Source organism: Sorex araneus, chromosome 5, assembly GCF_027595985.1.
Source record: "Sorex araneus isolate mSorAra2 chromosome 5, mSorAra2.pri, whole genome shotgun sequence".
In the NCBI taxonomy this organism is placed as follows: Eukaryota; Metazoa; Chordata; class Mammalia; order Eulipotyphla; family Soricidae; genus Sorex; species Sorex araneus.
The window spans coordinates 41,353,096-41,371,533 of NC_073306.1; the positions used below are offsets into that span (position 1 = coordinate 41,353,096).

The 18,438-nt window shown below is 53.9% G+C and overlaps 1 protein-coding gene across 1 annotated transcript; it reads right to left on the reverse strand.

Annotated features, from left to right (window-relative positions):
* Positions 1-10,041: 10,041 nt before the first annotated feature.
* Positions 10,042-12,727, reverse strand: GJA4 (gap junction protein alpha 4). Its single transcript, XM_004614266.3, has 2 exons — positions 12,676-12,727; positions 10,042-11,550 (listed from the first exon to the last, which is right to left on the reverse strand). The coding sequence occupies exon 2, from the start codon at positions 11,531-11,533 to the stop codon at positions 10,520-10,522; it is 1,014 nt and encodes a 337-aa protein (XP_004614323.2). The 5' UTR covers positions 11,534-11,550; positions 12,676-12,727; the 3' UTR covers positions 10,042-10,519.
* Positions 12,728-18,438: the final 5,711 nt, after the last annotated feature.

Consider the following 18,438-nt stretch of genomic DNA (forward strand, 5'->3'; position numbering starts at 1 on the left):
ATGGTATTATGTTCTAAATTTCAAATTCTACTTGTCCGTTGCTGGAATATAAGGATGTGACTGACACTTGGATATTAATTTATCATCTTGCAGCCTTTCTATAATTGCTTGTTAATACTCAGCTGGGAAGGTTTTCTTTTTGAGTGTGCATATGCGACCCTGGCACACTCAAGAGTATCTCCCACTCGGGGGTCCTTTTATGATGATTGCAGAGGCACTAAAGAACATGGGGCTGGGGTGATGGAAAGAATATGCTGGTGGTGGTAGTGGTGGTAAGAATCCAGCATGTCAAGTACTTGACTTGTATGCAACAGACCAGGGCTCTGATCACCTGCAATGTCTATGGTTTCTCAAGCACCACTAGGAGTAATCCCTTAGCACGCAGCGAGGAGCAAGTCCCGAGCACAGCCTGGTGTGGCCCACAAACACAAACAAACCAAACTCTTTCTTAAAATCAAGTAATAATTTGGGACCCAGGATAAATATGGAATTCAACAGGGAACACCATTTAAGTGCATTAGATTCTCAGATTTCTCATAGGATGGGTAAAGTTTGGTTTCTCAAAATTCACTGTCATCACTGTCATCCCATTATTCATTAATTTACTCGAGCGAGCATCAGTAATGTCTCCATTCGTCCCAGCCCTGAGATTTTAGCAGCCTTTCCTTACTCGTTTTTCCTGAACGATTGGAGGCTCTTTTCAGGGTCAGGGGAATGAGACCTGTTATTGTTACTGTATTTGGCATATTGAATATGCCACAGGGAGCTTGTCAGGTTCTTCTGTGTGGGCGGGATACTCTCAGTAGCTGTGTGGGCGGGATACTCTCAGGACTCTCCGAGAGGCATATATATATATTTCCCTTTATAATGATGTGGAATTAGGAGCAGCTAATACTCTGGATGGGCAGGGTTCAGATTTAAGGAATTCTCATCAATTGGAGCAAAGGGCTGAAGCAGACCAAAGGGCATTTCACTGATGCAGATTTCAGATTTGTTTTTATTACCCAAATTCCAATCATATAAGCTCCTGTTTAGAAGTAGCTTAGTGGCAGCCTACATGTAAAAGTCTTGAGAGTTTGATTGGAAAGTTTCCAAATTATTATTATTATTTATCAAATTAGGATAATTCTATTGACAAAGGGGCTCAACACAGCACAAAAAAGTGGATGTCCTGAGTGAATGGTTGGGGCTCCTGACCAGCATAATTTATGGGATTCTAGCTGTTTTCCTCGGGGTTCCCTAGCACCCATGTTGTTAGGGATTTTATTTTGGTCTCTCAGGTTGCACCAAGAAAAATCCTCCAAGTCCTTGGCTGGATAATCCTTCCAGGATAATGCTGACTTCCAGAATTCTTTAGAAAAGTAGAAGTAGTAAAGGGACTATGTATTCTACCATACATTAAAATGCATTACAAAGCCACATCAATGAAGAGAGTAGGGATATTATAAAGACTTACAGATAAATAGAACTATATGCAGTCCAGAAATAAATAATTTTTTTCTTTTTGGGACACACCTGGAAGTGCACAGGAGTTACTCCTGGCTCTGCACTCAGGAATCAACCCTGGCAGTGCTCAGAGGACCATATGGGATGCTGGGAATCAAACCCGGGTTGGCCATGTGCAAGGCAAATGCCCTACCCGCTGTGCTATTGCTCCAGCCCCCAGAAATAAATAATTTTTTAGGGGGGAGACACACCCTGCGGTGCTTAGAGCTTACTTCTGGCTCTGTGCACAGGGATCACTCCTGGCAGGCTTAGGGGACCATGTGGGATGCAGGGGATGGAACTCGGGTGGTCTTGTAGAAGGCAAACACCCTGTCCTCTACTATCACCCAGCACCACCACTCTGAAATTAACTTTTATAGATAGAAAAATAGTAAATGCCCAAGCCAATATTATGGATTAGTGTAGTCCAATAAGTACCACGTTAATAATGGAGGGGAGGCGGGCAGTTAGCACCTTATTTAATTTATTGTTGATATTATTATTCCCACGCGGCAGAGCCTGGCAAGCTACTTGTGCATATTGGATATGCCAAAAACAGTAACAATAAGTCTCTCAATGAGAGATGTTACTGGTGCACGCTCAAACAAATCGATGAGCAATGGGATGACAGTGATTATTATTATTATTATTATTATTATTATTATTATTATTTTCATTGAGTGTTGGAGCCATACCCAGCAGTATTTAGGGAGCTACTTCAGACTTTGCTCAAGAGATCACTCCTGGAGGTGTACAGAAAAGATGAAGTCATGACCTTTGCCTATAAGTGGATCAACATGGAAAGTATCATGCTAAGTGAAATGAGTCAGAAAGAGAGAGACAGACATAGAAGAATTGCACTCATCTGCGGAATACAAAACAACAGAATAGGAGACTAACACCCAAGAAGAGTAGAAATAAGTACCAGGTTTGCTCCATGGCTTGGAAGCCAGCCTCACATGCTAGGGGAAAAGGCAGTTCAGATAGAGAAGGGAATGCCAAGTAAAGTGTGGTTGGAGGACCCGCTCGGGATGGGAGAGGCGTGCTGAAAGTAGACTATAGATTGAACATGATGGCCACCCAATACCTCCATTGCAAACCACAATACCCAAAAGGAGAGAGAAAACAAAAGGGAATGCCCTGCCACAGAGGCAGGGTGGGGGGGGGTGCTGGGGTCATCGGTGGAGGAGAACGGGCACTGGTGGAGTGATGGGTACTCACTCAGCAGGGTATGACTGAAACACAAGCATGAAAATATGTAAACCTGTATCTGTACCCTCATGGTGGTTCATTAATAAAAAATAATTTAAAAAATAAATAAAATTAATGTATTTATTCTTTTCATTTGTTTTGTTTTTGCTTTTTGGGTCACACCTGGAAATGCACAGGGGTTACTCCTGGCTCTGCACTCAGGAATTACTCCTGGCAGTGCTCAGAGGACCATATGGGATACTGGGAATCAAACCCGGGTTGGCCGTATGCAAGGCAAATGCCCTACTGGCTGTACTATCACTCCAGCCCCTAATGTATTTATTATTTCTTTCATTTTATTTAACAACTATTTCCCTCCTGTAATGATCAAGATAGGTTAAAATATTAACTATTAAAAATAATCTAGAAAGTGGGAAATTATATAAGCATGAATTATTATAAAGAAAAATATTTAAGTTTTTAGTTTTTTTAACTGAATCACTGTCAATTACAAAATTACAGAGATACTTCTGATTGAGTTTCAGGCATAATGTGCTAATACCAATTCCTTCACCAGTGCCCTCTCCTCTCCACCAATATTCCCAGTTTTGCTACCACACCTCAGCCTACCTCTGTGGCAGACATTTGTCCCCTTCCTCATTGTCCTGCTGTTCCCTTCCATAACTTATGCCCCCCTCCTGCCCCACTGGCAAGCTTCCTATTGAAGATTATTGGTTCTCCTGCTCTTCACTTCTATTGCTATTGAGCATTTGTTATTCACCTAGGAAGTTTCTTTATATCCCACATGTGAGAGATCATTCTGAGTCTGTTCCTCTCTCTCTGACTGGTTTCACTCAACATGATACTCTCCAGATCTATCCATGATGCAGCAAATGTATGACTTTATCTTTTCTTATAGCCAAGTAGTATTCCATTGTGTATCTGTACCATAGTTGCTCTATCCAGTCATCTGTTTCTATAGTTTGGCTATCGTATATAGTACTGTAATGAGCATAGCAGTGCAGATGTCTTCTCTGCATTGTGCTTTTGGGCGCTAGGGGTATATTCCCAGGAATGAAATTGCTGGGATAAATTTTTAGTTTTTTAAGGAATTCCCATAATGTCTTCCAAAGAGGCTGTGACAATCGACATTCCCACCAGCAGTGAATGAGTGTCCCCTTTTCCCCACTTCCTCATCAACACTGGTTGTTGTTCTTGTTGATGAGTGCCAGTCTCTGTGGTGTGAGATAATATCTCATTGTTGTTTTTATTTGCATTTCCCTGATGATTAGTGATATAGAGCATTTTTTCATATGTTTTTTTGACTTTATAAAATATTTCTTCTTTGAAAAAGCTCCTGTTCATCTCTTGTCCCATTTTTTTCCCTACAGGGTTGGGTGTTTCTTTTTCTTGTAGAGTTCTTCCAATGCCTTATATATCTTGGATATTTACTTTTTGTCAGATGAGGGGTGAGCAATTAATTTCTCCCAGAGTGTGGGTTGTCTTTATATTCTAGTTGGAAGGGAAAATATTGATAAATTTAACATGTATATTAAGGAGGACAAAATAACAGACTTTTAAAAATAAAAATAAATGCCAACAGAGTTGATATTTTCTTTCTATAAAGCACTTACACAAATTGATCAGAAGATATAAAAACTGGAGAGAAAAATGAGCCCCCCAAAACACCAAAAACAAATTTTTTAAAAAACCACCCAAATTCATAGTAGAAACAGGAATAGTAGAAACAGAGAGTTGTTGAGTGCTGAGAAGAAAATGTAAAATGTCTTACTTCACAAGTGCCCCAGCTTCTGTGTTGAAAGGAAATATACATATTTTTTACTGCTGAGTGATTAATAAAGGAATAAAAACAATCTGGTCTCCCAAGCAGTGCTCAGGGGAGCCCGAGGCTACTCCTGGCCATAATCAGCTGCTGGATTCAGTGCTCTGGCCCAGCAATTCAGAGCTGATCAGGCTAGCAGGGCTGGGTGCCTCCCGGGTGCCGCAGGGCATGTGGTACTGGAATCAAACTTGGGTCCTTGTGTCTGCCAGGCACACACTCCTACCCACTGAGCTCTCTTCCACAGGAAGCCCAAGGAATTACAAATTTAATATTTAACAAAATCAATAAAATTTAATAAAATAAAAGTTTATTTTATTAATATTTAATAAAATTAACAAAAATTAATAAAATTAATTTTAATCACTGTATCACTGTCATCCCGTTGTTCATTGATTTGCGTGAGCGGTCTTAGTAATGTCTCCATTGGTTCTAGCCCTGAGATTTTAGCTCCTCTCTTCACTCCTCCTTCTTAACAGTGTCATATTGGAGGCTCATTCAGGGTCAGTGGAATGAGACCCATCATTGTTACTGTTTTTGGCATATCAAATACGCCACGGGGAGCTTGCCAGGCTCTGCCATGCAGCAGGATACTCTTGGTAGCTTGCTGGGTTCTCCGAGAGGGAGAATTTTAATTAAAAATTAAAAAAATATTTTATTAATGCACTGTGTTTTACAAAGTTATTCATAGTTGGTCTTAAATATACAATGTTCTGGTACCAGTCCCACCACCAGTGTCAATTTCCCTCTACCAGTGCTCCCAGGATCCCTCTCCTAACCCCTACCCCCAGCCTGCCATCTGGAATTACACATTTTTCAGAATGCTGGTGTGGGTACCTCAGAATGAGCACTTTCATATAATACTATTGAACATTAGTGTTTTTATCTGGAAAAAATCTTGCTGCTCTTACTTTAAAATATTTGTTTTGCTATTTTTTTTGTTTGTTTTGGGGCCACACTGCCCAGGGCTTACTCCTGGCTCTCTACTCAGGGTCACTCCTGAACCAGGGATGGGGTGCCAGGGATTGAATCCTGGTCAGCTGCATGCAAGGCAAGCACCTTATCCACTGTACTCTTTGAGAGCGCCTCAAAATCAAACTTCAATAGTGAACCCGTAGTCTCTCCCTTTCCAAGCCTTGGAGGATGCTGTTCCTGCTGCCCTGATGCTCTTCCTCCTCATTGGCCTGGATCGGTCCTCTTTTAGGTGCTGATGTGCAGCCAGCACCTAAAATAATCTTCCTGGCACTTCCTAGAGTGGAGTCAGATCCTCTTTAGCACTTGATCTAGGATTGGCATCCTGGGAGCGTTTTCGAGAGAGATGTTTGAGGATCTGGCCCTGTAGTACATAAAAATCCACTTCATTTCTTTCTATTCTCCTTTTTGGTTGGAGTGGGGGTGGTCACACCTGCTGAAGCTCAGGGACCACTCCTGGCAGGGCTGGGGGCACCATATGGGATACTGGGGATTGAGCCCTGGTCAGTCACCGTGTACTGTTGCCCCAGTCCCAACCTTTCTACTCTGCATGGCGTTTCCCTTGTGTTCCATTCTCCACAGAGAGCAAGCTTCCTTCCCGCTGGCTTAGCTTGGAGGCTGGATCCAGGCTCGCCGCCTGCTGCTGTACTCCCCCACATTCTCTCTGACCCTCCGAGACAGTCTGTGCAGGGGGATATTGTCACTTGCTCGGGCATTTCTGACTTTAAGAATCAGCCACAATGAACGGCTTTCACAACCCAAAAAAGCCCCTAACTTTTTAATTTAAGTACTTATGCCTTTGACCTACTAACTTCACTTTTTGGAATGTCTTTCCTTTAAGGAAACAGCATTTGGAAAGTGGTTCTGTGTAGGAGCTACACTACAGTGCAAGTTCTAGAGGACCCAAGGGAGAATGACACTTAGTAAGAGGAAAGAAGACAAACTGCAGGTTGGGGCCAGAGAGCTAGCACAGTGGGTAGGGTGCTTGCCCAGCACATGGCTCACCCAGGCTGCATCCCTACCATCACAGATAGTCCCTGGAGCCCTGTCAGGAGTGACCCCACTGCACAGAGCTAGGAGTAAACTCTGAGCACTGCTGGGTGTGGCCTCTCAAAAACCAACCAACCACCAAAACAAACAAACAAACAAACAAACAAACAATAAACCAAAGGCTGGTCAGAGCTTTATAGAATCCAGTTAGATGGAGGAACAGGCCCAGAGTGGGCTCAGGACCGACCCACATGGCACGTTGCCACATGCGAGTGCAAGGCGTGATGGGGAAGGACAGACACTGGAACTTCAAGCAACCCTCTGGGTCAAAAACAGGGTGGGAGGAGCTGGAGGTGAGGAAGAAGGTCCCAGGAGCCGTTTTCTGTCCTGCTGGAGTTTGTGGGAAAGGGAAGCAAAAACCCTGGAGGTCACCCCTGGGGTCAGCCCCTGGGGGCAGTGAGGCCGCATGCTGGGTGGGACGGGGTTTGCCGTCATGCAGCCCACACTTTCTGTCCCTGTGCGGCCTGTGATGTTCACATGCTCCCTCACGTCATGGATAAAATGACCTTGGAGTTCGCAGACTTCCCAGTGCACCCCACGTGACTCCACCCATTTCTTTGCTCCTTAGAAGATCAACATGAATTCAAGTCAAGGGACCCGCTCTGATTTGTGACAGACCAGCCATCACATGTGAGCTATGACCCAGGGTAGGGGTCAAGGTCCTCCCCACAGTGCTCCTCAGACTTAATTACCACCCACCGGCTTCACCTCCGCCCCTTTCCTTTCACAATGGGGAAAGTGAGGCTCAGCAAGCAGAAGGGGTCACAGTCAAATGAGTGTGGCAGAAGGTGTCAGGCCACCTCACTGTAGACTAGGGCTCTTTCTGTGACCTGTTATCAGTTTAAATTATGGTGGTGCTGAGGGATGGGGGGGGGGGAGGGAGAAGGAGGCAGCTGAGGAGGAGCGAGATGTGACGCTCCCAGGCTGCATCTCCAAGCAGAGGCCTGAGTCTGATGGAGACTCACATGTTCTCCTCAGCCTCCCCCTGCAGGTGAAGGGGACTGGCAAGCTGGGGCATGGCTTGAGCTACATCCCTCCTTGCTGAGGGGCATACCTTAGAAAGTGGCCTGGTTTGGAAATCAGGTCTTCCTAGAGAAAGTAATCAGTTAAAGGAAAGTGTCTGAGTAGAACAATCCAGTCAGACCTGGGATTCATGAAGAGAGCTCAGAGCCACGGAGACAGAAGATGGAGGCAGAGAAGGGGGTGATGCTTCTACAGGTCAAAGACTGACAAAGATGGCGGTCAGCCCACCTGCTGCTGGGGAGAGTCCTGCAACAGGCTCCCCTCACAGCCTCAGAAGCAACCGACTCTGCCAGCACCTGATCTAGGACTTCCCGCCCCCGGAACTGTGAGGCAGTAAGTTCTGCCTCTGAAGGCCTTTGTCTGTGGTACTCTCGAAACACAGCCTGGGAAACAGGCACAGGTGCGAGAAGCTAATGACCGTTCCTGTGGCCTAAGTCTTCACCCCACTGTCTCATTACTCCCTGATCTGTGTGCTCCCATCCCTTCTACATTCCCCATTCCTTCACCCCCACACCATTGTCCTTGAGTTTGTGGGGTCCTGGGTTAGAACCCAACCCTAGTCTTGCCAATGAGTGAAGGCCCTGTTCCCAGCCCTCACAAGTTCAGAGCAAGCAATTTAGAGAGGGAGTTACCCTCCTCCTCCAACTCCTCAAATAAACCTGTTTCTGCCTTTCCAGGCTGGGAGGTGGGAGCCAGGAGATACTGACCCCAAACACCGGCCCTTGGGGCCTGAGGCCAGGCAGATCTAAGAATTGACCTCTACTACACCGTTGGCCTCTTACCCTGGAAAAAGGTGAATCCCTTGCAAGAGACTCTCTGCCTCCTGGAATGAAGTGGGAGTAGCCCACTTCCTTCCCGGTGCAGTTCAATCTCTCATGGAATGGACAAATGAATGAGGCCTATGGGAATATAAGGGTTTCCCTGGGGAGTCTTACAGACGTGCTGGGGTATCTCATACTAGCTTAGAATAGACTCCTAAGCAGTGGACCAGATCCCAGGAGGGAGGGAGGGAGGGAAAGAGACAGAGACAGAGAGAGACAGAGACATACACAGAGAAGAAGAGAGAGAGAGACGAGAGAGGTTGGAGAGATTGTCATTGGAAATTAGCGGCAGAAATGCAGGAGGGCTTCCTGAAGGAAGTTTTGCTGCAGAGGGTGAGAGGAATTTTACTGCATGACCGCTTCGAGTCAGGCACACTCACATGTGTTTTCTTACTATATTTCTTGTCACTGGTGAGGCAGGCAATGTTCTTTTATAGACGAGAAAGCTGAGAGCAGAGATGTGAGATGATTGACGAAGACCTGATGGCTCACTGCAGCTCGGAGGCAGCAGTTAAACGGGAGCCCCGGAGGGCAGCTCTCACCTTTCTGCCTTTCCCGGGGTGCAGGAGTGCTGAAAAATTTTCAGGGCTGGGCAGTGTGGGGGAAGGAGTGCTGTGGGCTGGCAGAGGAGAGGATGGGACATGCCAAAGGGGCCTGCGGACCTGGGACAAGGCTCAGGAGAACACTGAGGGGGCTGCAGAGGCAGAGCCTGAAGCTTATTAGACTGAGCGCCCAGGCGGATGGACAAAAGTGAGGGAAGTTAGTTCAGGGCTGGCCGTGAGGAGACCCACCCGACTGGGAGAGGGGCCTCGTTTCCAACCAGCCACAAAGGGGTTTGACTGTAGGAGAAACAAGGGGCCGGAGAGCCGAGCTGGTCCCCTGAGCGTAGCCCCAGGCCCGCCTGGGTAGGGAGTTAGTGCCAGCTTGCCCAGAGCTGCTGGCATAGAGACACGCGGCCTTGCCAGTGGTGGCCTCATCCTCAGCCAAACCTCCCATCATCTAGAATGCACCTCAGCCCTCAGTCACCCCTTGCCCCCAGTGCTCTGCCTCCAGGGGTCTGCCGTCTCCCTGGGTACCCGCGTCTGCTGAGGCTCCTGATGAACTTCCCCTCAAGCGGGAGGTCTGACGGTCTGACGGCATGTGGTTCTCCCTGCAGGCTCTGTCGCCCAGAGGCAGCATCTGCTTCCTCTACTCACCCCGAACGTCCCCTCCACTGTGTGCCGCTATCACCTGAATGCCAGCAGGGAGGGATGGCGACCTCACAAAGGCATTCGAGTTGCTCCTGGGTGGGGGACCGAGCAGACAGGGCCAAGGGAGGAGGGACATGCTCTCTCCCCGACCAAGACCAGATCCAGGTGAACTGGGCGCGGGTGCTGGAGCATGTCGGCCTTGGGGGAACTGTGGGGTCAGCTGTGGACATAGCCTGAGGCAATGGGCATGTCTCGGGCGGTGCCATGGGAGTGGGGGTGGGAAGAGGGTGGCACTCAGGACGTTTGCAAAGGCGGCCGGCGGGGAGGGTTCGCACGCAGGGCGCTTTGAGAGGCAGAATGGCTCGAGGAGACTGGGCAGGGTCAGAGAAGCTGGGCAGAGCCAGTGACTCCTCCACACGCTGCCTGGCGGCACATCACAAAAGCAGAGACATGGCTCGTGATCAAGGCCTGTTTATTTCAGTGGGAGGGGAGGGAGGGCGGTGCCCCGGGTGAGGGTGTGGGGGGGGGATCCAGTCCCGGCTGCGTGTGTGAGCAAGGCCGACCCAGCAGCCTCTACCAGCCCTTCTGAGGACAGGTTAGTCATGAGCACAGACAGCCCCGGCTGAGGGACTCTTCCAGGGATGGGGTGGATCAGCTCTGGGCCCTCAGGAGCAGGAGGGAAAGGCCAGCGGGCCCCTCACACCTTCGCCCAGATCCCCAGAACTACTCTGCCTGTACCTGCAGGGAAACCAGTGACCCTAGGCCACCAGGAAGGCCCCAGATGTTCCAGGACAACCTGCTGTAAGGTCACGAGGAGTGTCTGGCCAGCAAGCACCTCTCCCCGCTCCCCCACCCCTAGTCATCCTGCTGTGCCACCCACAAAGGGCACCCCAGACTGCCAGACACCCCCGGACCTCTTTGTGGGGACGACATGAGCTCCAGGGCCCCTACACATATTGCTTCTTGGAAGCAGAGCTGCTGGGGCGACTGGGGGATTTCCGGCCATCCTGGGACGCCGGGTCCGGGAAGAGGGGCGGCTGGGCAGCCGCGAGCCGCTCCTCCGTGGTCAGGTTGGCCCAGTTCTGCTCCGTGGAGGAGAGCCCGTTATAGGTGGGGCACGGGGGCGACGAGGGCCCCTCGCCCATGGGGAGGTAGAAGAAGACCTGGTCAGCGTAAGGCTCTGAGGTTGGGCCTGGGGGGCCCGGGGGGCCCGGGGGGGCCTCCCCACCCTGCCGGACCCTCACCCCCCGGCTTAGGCAGCGGCCCGTCAGGTACACCAGCTCCAGGAGGTTGAGCACCAGGGAGATGAGTCCGACCACCAGCATGAAGATGATGAAGATGGTCTTCTCCGTGGGGCGGGACACGAAGCAGTCCACGAGGTAGGGGCAGGGCGCGCGCTGGCACACGAACACGGGCTCCATGTTCCAGCCGTAGAGGCGCCACTGGCCGTACAGGAAGCCTGCCTCGAGCAAGCTCTTGCAGAGCACGCTGGCCACGTAGGTGCCCATCAGCGCCCCGCGGATCCGCAGCCGGCCATCCTCGGCCACGGAGATCTTGGCCATCTGCCGCTCGATGGCCGCCAGCGCCCGCTCCACCTGGGGGTCCTTGGCGGGCAGCGCGCGCAGCTCCCCCTCCTTCTGCCGCAGCCGCTCCTCGCGCCGGGACAGGTAGATGACGTGGCCCAGGTAGACCAGGGTGGGCGTGCTGACGAAGAGGAACTGCAGCACCCAGTAGCGGATGTGGGAGATGGGGAAGGCCTGGTCGTAGCAGACGTTGGTGCAGCCCGGCTGCGCGGTGTTACACTCGAAGTCGGACTGCTCGTCACCCCACACCGACTCGCCCGCCAGGCCCAGGATGAGGATGCGGAAGACGAAGAGCACCGTCAGCCAGATCTTGCCCACCACAGTCGAGTGCTCCTGGACCTGGTCCAGCAGCTTCTCCAGGAAGCCCCAGTCGCCCATGGCTCCCGGGCCTCCGACTGCAGACAGACAGACAGACAGACAGACAGAGACACGGTCATCGGGTGACTTCACCCCGGCCACAAACTTGCAGAGAGTTCCCCCTGCCCATCTTCCTGATAGGGAAACTGAGGCTCGAGATGGGGCAGGGACTGGCCGGGACGTCACACCCAGCAGAGTGGTCAGGAGTACAGGCAGATCTCTGCCCGGCGCTGCTGAACTCTACAGGGGTGCAACCAGGCCCCCCGCTGTGGAGCTCGGCTCCCTGCCTGTGTCCCCCGGTTCCCAGCCAGAGTCCCAGGGGGATCACGGCTGCAGATGCGGTCAGGATGAGGGCCTGAGCCCACAAACAGAATTCCAGCACCTTCTCCCAGAACCCAGCGGGCATGAACCCCTCTCGCTCTGCCCCAAGTGCTTGTTCCTGACTGTGTACATACGCTTGGGAGGGGGGTTTATCCCTGCCACATCACCCCTCTCCCCACTGGCCTCTCGCTAACCTTGAGCTTGTGTTGGAGGGTAGGTGGGGGCTGCGGTGGAAAGGTTGCACCTGCACTGGCTCCACCTGTCAGCACCTCCTGGGGGAGGGTTGACCCGCCCCTCTGCGCACCCTCAGCTGTGGCTGCCTCTAGCCTCTGGAGAGGAGCTGGGTGGGGGGCACAGGGTCCAGAGAGGAGCTGGGTGGGGGGCGCAGGGTCCAGAGAGGAGCTGGGGGGGCACAGGGTCCAGAGAAGAGCTGGGTGGGGGACACAAGGGTCTGGAGAGGAGCAGGGTTGGGGGTCTTGGGGTCTGGGGACATCTGGGGGAGGGGGCGTGGAGGGAAGGAAGGCTGGGGTGTGGGAAGGGGGAGAAGGCTCTTAGCCAGGCTCCTGCCCGGACCTGGGTTCCAAATGGCCCTTTCTCTGTGCTGGGAGCTTGGATGGGGGATGGTCTCACGGAGCCTGGATGTCTCCCCCAGAACAACACTTGGGACCCACCTCCCCACCCTTAGAAGAAGTCTGAGGGGGGAGACAGGCTGTGGGGGACATCAGGCTGGGCCCTTTACACCAGACCCCGGCTGGTGGCACCGGGAGTCCCCTGCTTACTGGGTCGCTGACAGGTGGCCCCACTCCCACTCCCGCTGCCCAGCCCAGCCCGGCTCAACTCACCGCCTGCCTGTTGGCCAGCCCAGGTGGCGTGGGACACGCGACGGCCTGCGAGCCCCGCTGGACGGTGCCGGCCGGCGGGGGCGCCTTAAATAGCGCGGGGCGGCGGGTGGGGGCAGGAAGCGGCGGCCCGGGCGCTCGGGCCGGGGGGCGGGGACTGGGAGGCGCCGCGGGCTGGCGGCGGGGGGGGGGGGGGAGCGGGTGGGGTGGGGGCGCCGCGGGCCCTCTTCCTCCCCGCCCCGGGCTATCCTGGGCGCCTCGGGCGTGTTGCAGGGTCCCCCGAACTCTCCCCGCAGGGGGAGCGCGCCCGAGATCGCGGCTGGGCAGGACTGCAGCCCGCCTGCGCGGCCGGCTGTGAGGGGCTGGGATGCCGTGGGGGCGCCTGGACCCTGGCGGGTTCTCGCCTTGGCAGGAAGGAACAGGCCCTCTAAGGGTGTGCACCCCGGGTACCAGGTGCGGTAGACCTGGAGAGAGGAGTGCCAGTCTGGGGGAGTGGGGGAGGAAGGAGGGGGGACTCCACAATCAGGGGCTCCTGCCACCTTCAGCTTAGGCACCTTCTCATGCCCCTAAATGGGGGGTCCAAAGGCTTGAAGGGATCCGTGGAACCCCTGTTGTTAAATCGGGCACCTCCTGGCCATGATGAGGTCCAGCTCTGCGTGAGGGGCTAGGGATTCCCCTGAAACCACCAGGTGGTGGGCTCAAGAGGCGGGGGTTGACGGAACAGCTCCTTGGGCACCACCAGCTTGACAAGGGGGGGTGAGCCCTGGGGCTTGGCTCTTCCTCTTTCCAGGAGGAGACGTCGGTAGGCAGGTGGCAGGCATGAACATTCAAAGCACCAGGAGGAGCAAAGGCCCTGGGCCCAGGGCCCTGGCCAGTTGCCCGCCGGCTGTAGTGCTGCTGGGGAGGAGAGGAGGCCTCAGTGCTGGGCCGAGACGCCTCAGCTGACTCCCACAGGCGGGGTGAGTTTCTGCCGCTCAGGCCTCAGAGCAGAGACCGCCGTGCAAGATGCAGCAGGAGGTGCTCAGGGGCCCCAGGGGTGCACGGGACGCATGCACGTGGGCAGTGCTGGAGACCCGGTGACAGAGGGTCTGTGGCCCAGGAAGGGCTGCTGCGGTCAGGAAAGGGACTAGGGTAGGTGACGGCCGTGGCCTGGCACTGGTGGCAGAGAGGCCCATGCTCATCCACAAGAGGATTCTTGGGCTCCCAAGGGCCCAGCCTTCCTTCAGAGCAGGAGGGCTTCAGGGCAGGTGGCCCACAGTGGGGGAGCCTGCGAGGGGGGCTCGGCTCAGCCCCCAGGCCTCAGGCGGCTCTGCCTTCCCAGCCAGGCCTGTCCCTCAGGGCCGGCCTGCTCAGAGCCTCCTGGACTTCAGAGCTTCCAGAGCTGACAACTGCACCCACTTTAGTCCTGACCCCGAAGGGCATGAGAACGGAGGTCCCTGGAGGCCCGTTCTCAGCACGCCCCACTGCAGCTCTGCTCCCAGAATTCCTCACCGGGGGCCGGACCAGCCTCTCCTAAAGCCTTTCTCATTCCATGTTCTGGAAGGAGGGAGGCAGGGTGCAGCCCGGAGGGCAGCCTTCACCCAACTCTGACTCCTTCTGGGGGCTGGGAAGGGCAGGACAGGGTTTGAATGGTCTTGTCCCTTCCCCACAGGAAAGAGGAGCAGAATATCCCCCACCCAATAATCTCCATCCTGGCCACGCCATTTGGGGCGCGTCTCCCTGCCCGCCCCTCCCCACTGTCCTGACTCCATTCAGGCCTCTTCCATTGCAGCCACTTCCCAATGGGTCTCCTGGCCTCCAGCCTCCACCCTTTCCCAGAAACGTCCTCCCTACCTCCCCGAGCACCCCCACCCTGTCTTTGGTGGGGGGGCCATACTGCACCAACACAGCCCTCTAGACTTCCCACTGCCCAGGGGTCCCTTGCCAGGTGACCCCTGAAAATCTCAGCTTGGCTCTAGGTCAAGGACCTACTGGTAGTCCTACAGTCTTCTGGGGTTTTTATTTGTTTAAAATGTTTACTTGTTTATGTATTTATTTTAGGTCATACCTGGAGATGCTCAGGGGTTACTCCTGGCTCTGCACTCAGGAATCACTCCTGGTGGCGCTCAGGGGACCATATGGGATGCTGGGGATCAAACCTGGGTCAGCCAGGTGCAAGGCAAATGCCCCATCTGCTGTGCTATTGCTCTGGCCCCAAAACATTTATTTTTATTGCCAGAAAGATAGCTCAGCAGTGCCCCTGAGCACCACCAAGAGAAGTCCCCGAGCACTGTCAGTAAAAAAAACAAACTATTTTTACTTGTGGCAGAAAACACAGGACGTAAAGTTACCCCCTTAACCGTGTGTGAGTGCACATTTTCGTGTTGAGTTCATGCACGTGGCCAGAACGCAGTCTGGGACATCTCCATCTCCTGACACAGCCACCAGGATGCGCTGGAAACTCCTCACCTGCCCTCCCCGAAAGCTTGGCATGGCGCTCACCTGTCTTTACCCCAACACACTAGGAACCTTGTTCTCGTGCCTGGAGCCCAGCAGAGCAGCCGGCTCACATATGGATCATCGAATTCAACACATTTCCCAGAGCTCCCCCAGCTCCGTGTCCCAGTTGCCCACACCACAGAGCTGGGACAGAGCAACAAGAACCTCAGCGCTTATGGGTTGTCCACTCTAGCAGGGGCGTGGGGGTGGGGGTGGGGCAGGTGAATGCAGTAAGAGCTACAGCAGAACCTCTGGTGGTGATGAATGCCCCGTGGAGAGCAGAGGCGGGTGAGGAGGTGGAGGGGGAAGGGGTGCAGGTGTCAGTATTGAGGGAGGAGAGAAATTCCCAGGATGACACGGTCGATGCCCAGGTGTGCAGACGCAGGTGCTGTGCGTCCTCGTGATGGGGAAGGAGGTGGTGGAGGTAGAATTGAAAAGGGGGAGGCCGCAGGGCCAGGAGACCGCCGTCTGGGGGCAGCGATGTGCTCTGCAGACCAGGGATGGACAACCACCCAGCATGTGAAGGAGCTGCCCCCTTGGGCCGGCTCTCAGTTCCGTGAGCATCTCCAGCGCGCCTTTTCCTTGGGACGGTGTGTCCGAAACCCAGTCCACGCCAGGGAGCAGGCGTGGTTCTCACTGCTCCAGCCTCTGAGCAACCTTTGTATGGGCCTGGACTCAGCTGGACTCAGCTGGAAGGCATGGTTGCCGGTAAGCCGTCACCTCTCCCTGGCAGCCCTCCAGGCCCCCGTTTCCCCATTACCACTTATTTGACTTACTGCCCTTTATTTTTCTTTTCTTTTTAATTTCAGAAAAATGATCCTGTGCTCCCTGGGAAAGGACCTTCTTTAAGCAAAGAGAAAGTGCCCTCAACAATTGCCCGCTTGGACCACTGGGGCTCAGGGTGGTACCATGCACTTTGGGAAATACTGACGTGATCTGAGTCAGTGCCGGACATGGGCGTGCCATGTGGCCTGGGCAGTGGGTGGAAGGTTCTTGGGGTGGGATTGGGCTGGTTCTGTGTTCCCTGAGTCTCTCTCTCTCTCTCTCTCTCTCTCTCTCTCTCTCTCTCTCTCTCTCTCTCTCTCTCTCTTTCTCTCTCTCTCTCTCTCACAGGCCCAAGGGTTCTCTTTGCCCTTCGGGCCCAGTCTCCTCTGCTCTGAGCAGGGGTGTGGGGCTGACCTGACCTGACCCCAGTGGGCTCCCTTGCTCTCTGTCTTCAGGTTTGGGCCGGCCAGTGGGAGAAGCTGACAAGCGAGCAGAAGAGGACAGAGTGGACAGGGTGTTCGTGTGGTGGCTGCGGCTAGAGTTCCTGTGTGGCCATCCTGTCTGTGGCCACCCTGGGCCCAGCCCTGGGGTGCTATGTTTCCTTTGTGGGTTTCCACGATCAGGTTGATTGCCCCGTGGGGACCTTTGAGGTTAGCTCAGAGAGACAGTGCCACCTGTTTCCTGCCGGAAGCCTCTTTGAAACAGTTCTTGTGTTGATGAAAGACCGAGTTTCTGCAAGCTTGACCACGGTGCCGTGTGGTGGAGCTGAGGGCAGGCCGTGGTTAAACCGTTCCCCTCTGGGGTTGTGTGTTGGCCCAGCCCTGGGCCTCTTCAATCTGACTGGGGCATCCACTCCACTGGGGCACACGTGAAAGCAAAGGTGACCCACGGCCTCTTCTGTCTGCGCAGTGGCCGGGCCCTCCCTGCCTGCATCGGCTCTTGGCTCGCTGCCTCCAGGATTCTTGGCTTCTGACCTTGGCTCTGACGACCACAGACGGCGCCTCTGGTTAGTGTAGCCCTTTTGCTCTCCCTCCCAACCTGGCTCCTAAGGGGGTATCTCCTAAATTTTAATTCACCACTCGGTGCCAGGAGCCGTGTCCACGCATGTGCGGGAGATGGATGTGTTTTGGTCCTCCCGGGCTCTGAGCCCTGGGCGCTGAGGTCCTACTCCCAGTGCACCCCAGGATCTTGCCAGAGGCCCCGTCTGCAGAAAAGGCTCCGGGAAATAGGAGGTGCTGACTAACACTCAGGTGAAGCTGGGGCTGCAGACTTGAGAGGAGCCAATGGGCAGAAGGAACGAGAGTATGAGTAATAGGGATTTTGTGTACATAGGGCAGGGCTGGGGCTGTGCAGGGCAGTGATTGAGTTATGGAGGAGGAGGGATTTGGTCTGTGAGAACGCTATGTGCAAAGGGATCGGGTGCTATTGCAGAGGGAGCACATTGCCCTCTAGTGACAACATCAGGAATAGCACAAATCACACCCCCCTCGTCCCCCCTCCCCCCCTCCCCCTCCTTCCTCTCCTCCTCCCCCTCCCCCCCCCTCCCCCTCCTTCCTCTCCTCCTCCCCCCCCCCCTCCCGCCTCCTTCTCCCTCTCAGACTGGTTAAGCTCCCCACTGTGTCAACCTTGGTCCCAGCCCTCACCCTGGCTTCAGTCCCAGCCAGGGAGCTCTCCCCTGCTCTCCCAGTCTTGTGGTTGAGCGTGTGGGGGAACAGAAAACAGAGCCAACCTATATAAAATAGCCTTTATTGATTGCAAGAAAATTGTCTTGGGATCATGCCTATCAGCGTGTCCACCCCTAGCACCTGGGCACAGGGTCTGAACTGGCCCTTGACCGAGCACACTGGCAGGTAGGAAGACGGGAGCAAAGCTGCCTGGAAGTGGGGGTAGGCATGGGAGAGAATGGCTTACCCAGCGGGCATCTGACCAGGGTGGGAGTCGCCAGCCCTGCCCTCCCCAAGCTCCCCATCGGGCCCTTGACCTCCCACTACAGGGGCAACCCCCCCCCCCAGGAATCTGCTTATTCCCCAAAGGGCAGGATGGTTCCCTTGGGTTAGCAAGTACCTTTTTGTGGCTTCCACACCTTTGCCATTCTCCCTGCAGGGGTGTGCTTCTCTCCTGTTTTAAACATACCTGCCTTGAGCACCTCACGAGCACCCCTTCTGGGCTCAGAGAGGAGCCCTTTATGAGCCCTGCCAAGTCTCCTGGTGTGCAGCAGTTTGTTTGCTTGTTTAACTGTCTTCTGGGCTGGACAGAAAGTGCAGCGGGTAGGGCATCTGCCTTGTGTGTGGCCAACTGTGTTGGATCCCTGGCATCCCATACAGTTTCCCGAGTACCTCCAGGAGTAAATTCTCAGCACAGTAACCTCTGAACATCACCAGGTGTGGCCCCCAAACAGAACAACAACAAAATGTCTTCACTCCCGAGGACTGGCACTGGATGTGGGGTACAACCCAGACCCAGGTAGACAGCACAGTGCCGACTGCCCAAAAAGTCCCTGCCCCCCCCCAAAGAAATGGGTTA

What these genes read in the sequence shown, in the direction of transcription:
- GJA4 (XM_004614266.3), bottom strand. Translation starts at nt 11,533, where the DNA reads ATGGGCGACTGGGGCTTCCTGGAGAAGCTGCTGGACCAGGTCCAGGAG.